At 42.0% G+C, this 10,301-nt stretch overlaps 1 protein-coding gene across 2 annotated transcripts in view; it reads right to left on the bottom strand.

The window, feature by feature from the left end:
• Positions 1 to 9,649, bottom strand: part of GPR137B (G protein-coupled receptor 137B) — a 24,135-nt gene extending 14,486 nt beyond the window's left edge. The window contains exons 1-2 of one of the 2 annotated variants that reach the window (XM_009072919.1): positions 9,138 to 9,649; positions 451 to 500 (exon numbers count right to left, since the gene is read on the bottom strand). In XM_009072919.1, coding sequence (XP_009071167.1) covers positions 451 to 500; positions 9,138 to 9,506 — 419 coding nt within the window. In that variant the 5' untranslated portion in view covers positions 9,507 to 9,649. The remainder of the gene's footprint in view (positions 1 to 450; positions 501 to 9,137) is intronic. The other variant, XM_009072921.1, reaches the window with a different exon arrangement.
• Between the last annotated feature and the right edge of the window lie 652 nt (positions 9,650 to 10,301).

The raw sequence follows: 10,301 nt of genomic DNA, 5'->3' as shown, positions 1-10,301 counted from the left end.
TTCACTACTCTTCTCTCATCTGTCCAAAACTTTTAAGTCTTTTATTACCACTGACCTCACAGGTTAAAACATACCCACTCCCCCTCATTCCTGTCAAAAAAACACCAACCCTGTCAGTCCGTTTCTTTCACCAAAGCACTGGATCTGAATTTGCCTAGCAACACAAATGTTAAGAGCCCATAAACGAATCACCAGGGTGGGCATTTTCTGCTGGCATTTGAAATATTTACCTTTGAAATATGTGACTGTCTAATAATGGTCCTTGTGTTGGGAAAGGACACAGTCTTCTAAACATCCTGGGAAGAAGCTGGCCTCAGAACCATCGTCATAAAACACTGGTATATAAATATGAATAGCTGAGATATGAGCACCACAAATCATAAATGATGCAGTGTTTCTCAGAGCATGGCTACTCCTCTTTTCCACATTGGGTATTTGCTGAGTTCTTACCTGTATTTCAGTAGCTCTGGGGAATATTTTGATTTAGCTTTGAAAATCACCTGCAAAACAAAAAAAAATATTGCATCAACTGTAGCATACATGTCAGTAGAGAAAGACACCGTGATCCACAGCAGTCCTGTCTGACAGCTCACAAGAAATGTAATGACAGGCCTCATTACATAACAGATTTTGCATAGATTGCTTACCCATGGCAGGCAAGCTCTAAGCAAAGTATTAAAACCACTCAGCAGCTGATTATGATGTACTTGTATACAAATTGTCTACACCACTATTTTAACTTCCTCTGGCTTAGGAGTACGGTCCTTTATATCAGTATTCACAATAAGACCAATGCCAGTATAATCATAGAGGCAAATAATTACAGGCTCTTACATGACCTAACAGTACATGTGTGTCATATAGACCAGCTCATACCAGGTCTGATGCTCTGTTCCCATGAAGAGTCTCTCATAGTACCCTGGCCTGAAATTAGATATATATGTTTGTATCCATGTTATATTGCCAAAAAGATGCCATCAAAAACCAAACTTATTATTTTACCCCAGGGTATTATTTGACTTCTGCTGACTATCTCTTCACTATACAACAATAAGAATTTTTACAGAGAGACAGCTCAGGCCCAGCAGTTACCTTGCTGTAACAGAAAAGACAAAATACTGACATGTTTTCTGCAATGTAGCTAGGTAATATCTGTCACAGGTGTTTAACTACCATCAGAAAATATACAAAAATATATTACCATATTTTATATCGTGCTAACTAAAAAATTGCAGGAAAGCATCACTGTTTTTTTATAAGCTAACATGGTTTCCAAACAAACTCAGTTTACAAATGTTCATTCAAACTAACACTGAAGAACACTGCTTACTAGTATTACAAACCCTTCCCATGCTGTACAACATATTCTGTGTTGTTTCCTAATCATTTTCTCCTCGAGTTAGCCTGCCTTATCCATTTAACTTGGTTTTGCATGCCCTTTACTAAAATTTGCATAATATTTGCTATGATTATCATACTTTCCCAAGGAAACAGGACTTACGTGATCACAGTGTATGTGTAGGCATGTGTCTGCCTGTCAATCTGTTATCTGTCCTTTAAAATCTTAAAATACTCCTGTCAGAGAACTGATGGAAAAACACTTGAAGTACCAAAGACATGATCTTTTATCACACTCCTAAAATTTATTGACCCAACAGGAGCAAGGAACTCTATAAATGCATCTGATACATGACCTCTGTGAGGAGAATCCTGCATAAAGATTCTATGCATAGCAAAGTGTCGTAAGAAATACCCCACTTATGCAAACAGCTCAGAGTCAATCCTGAGACACAGATCTGGAGAAAATCAGGCTCCACTTGTTCCAGTGCTCCTGGAACAACTTGTCATTTAAGTCCTATTCACCATAAACATCTGCCTGGACATGGAAATTATTTATGTGATGCATCAGCCTGCTTAGCACTATCTGAACCAGCAGAGAACACAGAGTTTTTCAGCAGGCTGAGAATAAAACTGAAAATTTGGAGGAAAAAAAATCTCTAAAAATATTCTGCAAACATTGATAGTGTTTTCAAATAGATAACATCTCTGGCAGTATCCCTTACGGAAGATTTTTGTGATTCATTCTCCAAATTCCTGGATCGTGAATTCTCACAGGAGTTCAGGAAGAAGATTTATGCTGTTTTACTTACTTGCTACTGAAAGGGGAGGTACAAGAGGCTTGTGTATGTTCTGCACTTCTACTGTGCATAAAGAGTAACTGCCACTTTTAGAGAAGAGATGAGGTTCAAAATACTTCCCATATGCTTCTTGTACAAGACTTATTGCCTCCCCTGTTTATTTTGGAAGAGACTCTGAGCAAGCAGGAGGGAACAGATTCCTGACCTCAATGAAACTAAACAAGTAAAACTTGTCTCTAGGGCCATTCCACAATCCTCACCTGTTGTGAATAGCACTTACACATATTGTACTATTACAGTTGACACCTTTCAGGAGCCATACTGAACAGATGTGTTCGGAGCCTGTGCAAAGAACTGCACAAGACAAGCAATTTGCAGTGGGCAATGAGTTGTTCTGGGTCCAAAAAACCTAGAAAATCGACAAGTTCCTAAATACCATCTCCTGTGGTTCCCCATAAAATTACCCACTCATCACCACAATGTCACAGAGCAGTCCTGCCACATATACCAATCTTAGACTGCTCTATCCAGCATGAGCTCCATGGATAATTTAGTTAAAACTGAATGTGATGTTACTGCTGCAGATCCAGGAGGATCTCCAGATTCAAGGTCACGAAAACAGCTGTTGCTCTGATTCTGCATGTGAATCTGTTCCAAATGATAAATGTTCTGAATTTTAGCAGAGCAAAATTACCATTAAGAAAGAAAACAAACACTGTACAGAAAATGGATGTTACATAGAATGAAAGCTACAGTATCGGGCATGGACAATTCTTACCAATTTACTGCTAGGCAGAAACACAGACAGCCAGGCTCTGCCACCTTTGCTGAAACACTGATGGGGACTTAGTTCATAAATAGCCTTGCTGGAAGCAATGTGATTGTTACAGAATAAAGGGCTGTTCAGTGGGAGTAAGGATGTGAGAAGCTGATCTCAATATACCTTACTTGCGTGGGTGCAGGTTTTTGCTTTTAGCAGACATTTAGCTCAAGAGACTGGTTGCTCAATGCCCCTCCCCACAGCAGTGTTGAGAAAGCTTCCAGTCAATATCTGAGTCATCTAAGCAAGTCTTCCAGCAAACCAGAGCAAACCAGACTATTCCTAAGAATAGACTAAACAGCAAGCAGAAGGCAGGCCCTTTTAAAAAGATCTTTCAGAGAGCCCCAAGATGAACAGTAACATGGAAAACTCAGTGAATGTCCTTGCTAATTTTCTAATGTCTAAAGGGTTACCTAGTTCTTCTTAAAATTATTTCCCCTTTTGCTTGCTCTTTAAAGGAGAAATATCCTGTTTTGACTGCTTGTTTTTGCCAAAGGATTGGAAACCTCAAATGAGATTCTCACACTCCCTTCTCCACTCCCCTGAGGTATATGTCTGGCATATAAAACTGCAGCAGTTCAAAAGGACTCCAAAAAGCCCTTCATACAGCCAGGAAAAATTCCCACTGCAGGAACTGATGTAAACAGCTGACCTCAAGGACATTTTACCAGGCCCCAGCAGTGGGATGGCATGGGAGCCCCTCAGCAGCTCGGCCGCAGAGAGCTCTGCAGAGCTGCTGGCAGCAGAGTCAGCAGACAGGGCCAGGCTGCTGGAGCTGCTGGAGGTTCCAGCTACAATTATGAAAGTGAAGCAGGAGCTACTTTGGCCCTAAAAGTATTAATGAAACAGGTGTCAAAGTCAACAGTTCATGCTCTGATTTAGCTGATTTGATACGATGGCTGGCACAAACCTCCACTGTACTTCCAGTGCTAGCTGATCCATTCGCTTTTACAGGAGCCACAGCTCAGCTTACCAAAAAGCCTCAGGTATGTGTTAAGTGCTTGCATATGTCTCAAGCTGGCCCTCTGCACAGGAATGAACTTCAGCTCTATTTACCAGCTCTCATTTCAAAAACTCTCTAAGCATAGCATGTATGTTTGCTTCCCAGTTCCTTTCAGCACAATCCCTCTCTTCCCTTGTCACACTCCATGCAGACTTCTCTTTGAACCCTGAAAATATGCCACAGCCTCACGCAGGCCCAGAGCCCCTGACCATCAGCACATATACCTTTCTTCTGCTGTGTATCTTCCAGTCAGTCCCAGGTCCACCTTCCCCTTGCTCTCTTTCTCCCATGTTCATTCTTTCACTTGGATCACATTCCCTAAAACAAGCAAGTTTCCCCTCTACTCGCTAAACTCTACAGTTTGTAAGGCCTACAGACTGGGCAACATGACTCACTACCACACTCAGTCTTCTGTAAATTGGTAAAAATAGTCCTGAAAGGACAGGGATGATTGTGGGGCTGACAGCCACAGTAAATGTTCATGTGTAGCTTTCCTATCAAATGATTTTCTAAGTCAAATGACCTCATTCCTCATGTCAGATGCTGACAGCCAGCCAGTCTGCAGTTGCAATTTGTCTTCTGTAGATTCAATACTAGAGGCAACATTTTTATAGCAAACATATTTGCAGATGCTTTACTATATGTAGTTAGACACCCAGTAGTTCTATGTGCATCTAAAGCATGCCCTAGATTAATAATAAGCTTTATAATATATGGTTTATTAATTTCTACTACAAAATAAATATTTCTCCGAAATAAAAAGTTCTCAGTGTTCTCTCACTGGTGAGAACTTTTGAAATGCTATCCCCAGTAGTTAGAGGAAGAGAGTTCTCTTTATTTTCCTCCCAGAGCTAGCATCTACCCCAGTTCCACTGAGATACACCTAAACTCTTGGAAAATCTTGTGCTGGTTTTACTCCACCCTGTCAGGCACTTCTGGCATGGCCAGCTGCTCTCTGAACTGCCTTACTTGGTACAATTTCTCTTCATTTGAAAGCCCCTGATTTTATCAGCCCTGCCTTTGAGGCAGGGTAAACTTCTCAATCTGGATGCCAGAGAAAAGGGAAGATGGTTAGGGAGGAGGAAGAGAGGTTAGTCTGCCTACCAGCCCTTCTCCACCCATACAGTCTCATAACTTTTTAGCTCGACACTACATTCCCTAGGCCCTGGAGAAGTTCCCAACCTGATTGTAAAACCTACAGCCACCAAATTGTTTGCTGTTCCTGGCTGCAGGGGAGGCCTGGGATTTCCAGTGTCCTCTGTAGCTCACGGTCTTTGGCCCTGACCTTGTTCTTTGAGCCTGTAACCCTTCAGCCTAGCCTCCCTCCTGCTTCAGTTGTATGCTGTTCCCCAGGGAAATGTAAAGTCTAAGCAAACAGGACAAAGTGAAGCAAGTCCTTCTCTGCCCACCCCTCACATGCACCAAAATAAGGCAGCTTACTTTATTTCCCAGAGCCTCTTTATGCTTTTGCCCACAGCACTGACTGTAGAGCTTCAGGACTCATCTCAACCTCCCCTTGTCAGGAGCAGGGACGGTTTGGGGAAGCAGGACACAGGCAAAGTGTGCTTCAGTCCTGGCATCCTCACTCTCTGGAGCCACTTAAAGTGGAATATATGTTACTTGCCACCTTGCAGTCTTTGCTTAATCAACTAGCAAAATAGACCCCTGGAAGCTGCATATGTGAGGCAAATATGTATGGGACGTTTGGTCCCTGTAGGTGGATATGCACACTTTGGCTCCCTATCTGATGGCCCAGGATCAGGGAGCTGCTCTGGCTTGGTACAGTGCAGTTACTTGCTGTTGTTATGCTGTTGTTTTACAAAAGTACTACTGGATCTCATCTTCACTTGAGATTTCTTTTAATGATTTCCAAGTAGACAGAGACTTATCCTGAGACGTCACACTATTATTTTTTCTTTAGAAGAGGATGACTATAGGCACAGGATTAATAAATTCTAATATATTTAGTTATTTCACTAGAAATCACGTGAATTTTCTCCAGTATGGGATTTCTGAAAGGAACTAATATGATGCAAGCTTTTTCTGCAGCACCCTTTCTATTCTGCCCTAAGTAGGGCATTAAAACTGTAGTCAAGGACCCTAAACTTGGCTCTTAATCCAAGATTCCTTGTTATGGATCAAAACTATTTTGATTCTAACTTCCCTTTAGTTCACAGGTCTCCTTCTTTAGCAACCTGCCTCAATACATTGCAGCTCTTTCTGCTGCAGCTGCTGATGCTTATGCACAAGTCTGGGAACAAAACTTTGCTGTGCTGTTGTCATCAGGACTTATTTGTCTTGCTACACATAAAACACAGCTGAAATTTCCCTGTTGCTTTGGGATACCTATTAAAAAAGAGAACAGTTGTGGCTAACTTTCTGTTGAGTTCAAAGGTGCTTATTATTCTGAAAAATACCCTCAGGCACTTGCCAAATGAGGTGGATTTTTTTGGCCAGGAGGATTTGCAATACTTTCTGAATCACTTTTTTCTTCTCACATCTAAGTCTAAAAGCTTTCCTAGCAGTGCCACATTAGGAATGGTGGCTGCTGTACAGCAGACAATAAACAAACACCTGCAAATTCTAGAGACCCATAAGGTCTCCTCCAGTCTTCTGTCCCTATACTATACACAGATCACTGCTTTCCCTTTAGCTAAGCACCAGTTAAAGAGCATGGTTCTCATGCAATAGACACAGCTGCAGACCCTTCTTGCCTGCCTTCTAGAGCATAAAAGGATTAAAGTTGTTTCTGAACAGGTCTGTGAAGTTATAAGCCATTACTGAAAACAAAATTCCCTCTCCCCACCCCTTTCACACTAGTTCTTGCTTGCCTACTGTGGAAAGCTAGATGCACATTAAATACAGTCTCAAGATGCTGAATTTCAAGCCAAACCACCATTTAATGGTTAGAAGTAAAGAATTAATAACAGTGAATTAAAAATATGTGCACTTACTCTGTGTCTTATGTTATACTTCTACAATGGCTGTGCTTGTATTTCTTAAGGTTTTCTTTTGGCCAGGGAGATATTTGAGATGAAATTTCACTGAGAGCAACCAGCTCTAAAGCAAACAACAATACTAATCATATGCCTGTCTACAGAGGCCCATGATCTTTAAAGATTTTGAGGCACATCACAAACTTTGAAAGTCCTTTGCAAATACTGTCTCAAATGCCTCACATCAACTCCTCAAGACAGGTAACTTTTACACTCTTTGACAGAGTGATTCAGAGGAAGATCATGAGGACTCAGGATGACAAAGCAGGAATTGTCTCAAAGACAGAACCAATAGACTTAGCCTTTTTTCTGTTTCCAACCACCGACTTGTACTTCCTGAGTGCTATCAGACAGCAAAGCTAAAAATAAGTTAAAAGGACATATGTGTGCATTCTGCGTGCTCTCTTTTTAGATCTTCCTTAGACAAAAGGAATGCTACCCACAACACTAAGCCTCCTGAGTGCTGACACTAATGCACAGACTGCTGTGCTCCCTCTGTGCTCACGCCAGCCCCTGCTTCCCTTGGCCAAGAGCCCGCACACTGCATTCTGCCTCCAGACTTCCATGGCAGCCCTACATGTGTGTCTGAGGGAAGAATCTCACATAAGGCTATGACTTAGTCTCAGTGCTGTGTGCAATGATGGACATTTGGCCCTGGGAAACTGCACTGTTATCAAATGACTCTCACAATGGCTATGGGATAAACCCTAGGTCACCACATGCCTGAGTTGGATTTGAGTAGCATGTAGATGAAAGGTTCCTGTAATCCCTTAATATATCTTGAGTCCCAGGGATTGGAATGGGGTGAGTTAGCAGGTGTTTCAGACACTGAATCCAGAGAAGTAAACCTAGGCATAGAACTGTGTATGTGGTGCTAAGTATTTAATACCCTCTACAACTCAAGTGATCTTCATGCAACTATCATGCTTATATTGCTGCTTTTTCAGCTCTGGGATGGCAGCTCTTACAAGCAACCTGATCTCTCCAGCCAGGCTGTTCAGAATTGATAGGTCTGTCATCACCATGGAGCACTGTTAAACACCATGGGGACTACAGAAGCACCAGGCACCAAGCTAGTTCCAAGTGGCAACACCCAAAGCATCCTGGGCACTTCCAGGGCTGGCTGGTGCTCTCCTGATGGATTGCTCCTGCACTGGGAAAGTGGACTTTGACAAGGATCACCTGAGTGCAGATTTGGCATACTGCTCCAGGCACTGTAGTGGGATTGAGGAGACAGAGAATCCAGTCTTAGCCCTCCTGCAAGCTTCCTGTGAGATCTTAGGCAAGCCCAACAGCTTTTCTTTGCCTCAGCATGCCAACAGCCCATCCTGTGGACCAGTGCAAGATACCCAAGCTCACCATAAATATTTCCAAGCAAGTTTAACTGCAGCAACCTGGGGCACTGTGCAGCTTAATTAATCTGTCTTCTTAGCTGTCTGTGGCACAGATACACTCTCAAGACTTCTTTCTGAAATGGAGATACTGTTTCCTTTACCCCACCATACAGCTAATTTACATTTACATCAGGGTGTCCTTGAGACAGAGGGTGCATATCTGCACAGCACTTTGCACTTACTGGGGTCCAGTAACAAAGCTGTTTGCAAAATGGATCATTATAGGAATTTGGGTCTGCAGTGGGACTCGATCAACAGTTTTAATTGTGATGCACATAATAGAAGTCTCACTCAGAAGCATGTTAGCTAAGTTATGAAAAACTGGGGGGGGGGGGGGGGGGGGGGCGGGTGTGGGGGAGGGCGAAGCTTTGCTGGCAGAATTAGAAATCACAATTCTAACTGCACACAGAGATCTAGTCTGGTAAGCCAGAAGGTTTATAAAGTCTAATATCAGCAATAATAAAGCATAATAATAGAATGCCATTTTGAGTGTCCAGCTTTCAAGCTCTCCTATACATTTTCCCCCACCTTTAAATTGAATGACACCTAATTTATAGACAGTAGGTATATTAAATGCCATTCCTGCAAAGATCACTTCAAGCTCCAGATTCATCGTAACACTGAGAACTTGCATATAAATCAAAAGTTAAAGTACCCAACTAAACAACTGAAATTTGCTTTTTGTATTGGCAAGGTACATTTTTAAGTTACATTTTTTACATGATTCTTACAAAATAATGCTTTACCATGCTGTTAGATTTAATCAACCAAATATCTGTTGCTTACCTGTGTGAAGTAAAGATTCATCAGGGTCAGGGTGAAAAACTGGAGGCAGACTGGGAAGCAATAGAGAAGCCAGAAGATGAAGGGGCTGAGAGAATTTGCTGTGACAAAGTCTTTGAAGTAAAATGAAAAGAGCACAGTCCTAAGAGAGGCCCAAAACAAGCACAGAAACAGAAAGACAGTTTGGTAACTGAACCTCTTGTGCCTGTAGTGAAGGACCAGCCAGAGCTGGACGTAGATGAACACAAAAAGCAGTGAATAAAAAACAGTATATACAATGGTCAGGCCCAACTTCACATACGGAGGGACAGCTGGCGTCAGGGTCGGCGGAAGGGTGTCATTTTTCAGTGGGTCCCACTCAGGGGCCTCCATTTGATATCAGGAATCGTCAGAATTATTTATTAAGTTTGGCTGCCGCTGTTGCCTCCTCCTCCTTCTCCTTTCATCTTCCTACAGCATAGGAATCAAGAAAATGAAAGAAAACAAGCTGCACTTCCTCTTTGGCAGCTCACTGTGGGCTGGTAGCACATGATCACAATTCAGAATGATTCATTAGGACTGCCTTTGTCAGCAATTGGCAGGGAACAGCTCAGAAAGCTGCCCTTTGCTGATGTCTCTGCACGAATCTTTACCATCCTCAAGAAACAAAGAAATCCACCAGCTCCCGAACAGTTTACTGCTGGTTTGGGTTTTTTTTCCCTAAGGAAAATTATCTGGATTTTAAATTAGTTATGTTCGATTTTCTACAAGAAGCAAGTACCTGACATTTTCCCAGTGGCAGCCACATCGTGCCTTTGTAGGATTTTTTGTTCTTGTTTCCTGTCTAGCAAGTACTTAATTTAGCTGCATTTTGTTAGAAATCATTTTAAGCACTTTGAAGTACTCGTGAAATTCAAAGCGCTTTAGTAAGCTGCAAGAGTTCAGCACTGCATTGCAGAAACCTTTCTTTTTATAGGGAAAAACACAATTTGCACAGCAAATCTAACACATTCAGTTTCTTCTTTTTCTTGCAACATGTTTCACTAGAATGGGAGAAAAGGCACATCAGGCTTCCAAACATAGCATATACAGGAACAAATAAAAGCCCCTAAATACCCAAATTCACCAAAGCATACACGCAGCTACACGTTCTTTTCTTCTTGGTTGTTATTTGTGCCATCACTGTGG

The sequence above is a fragment of the Acanthisitta chloris genome, unplaced genomic scaffold (genome assembly GCF_000695815.1).
Source record: "Acanthisitta chloris isolate BGI_N310 unplaced genomic scaffold, ASM69581v1 scaffold2904, whole genome shotgun sequence".
Lineage (NCBI taxonomy): Eukaryota > Metazoa > Chordata > Aves > Passeriformes > Acanthisittidae > Acanthisitta > Acanthisitta chloris.
The sequence above is the reverse complement of the archived record's forward strand: the minus strand, read 5'-3'. Positions and strand labels throughout refer to the sequence as shown.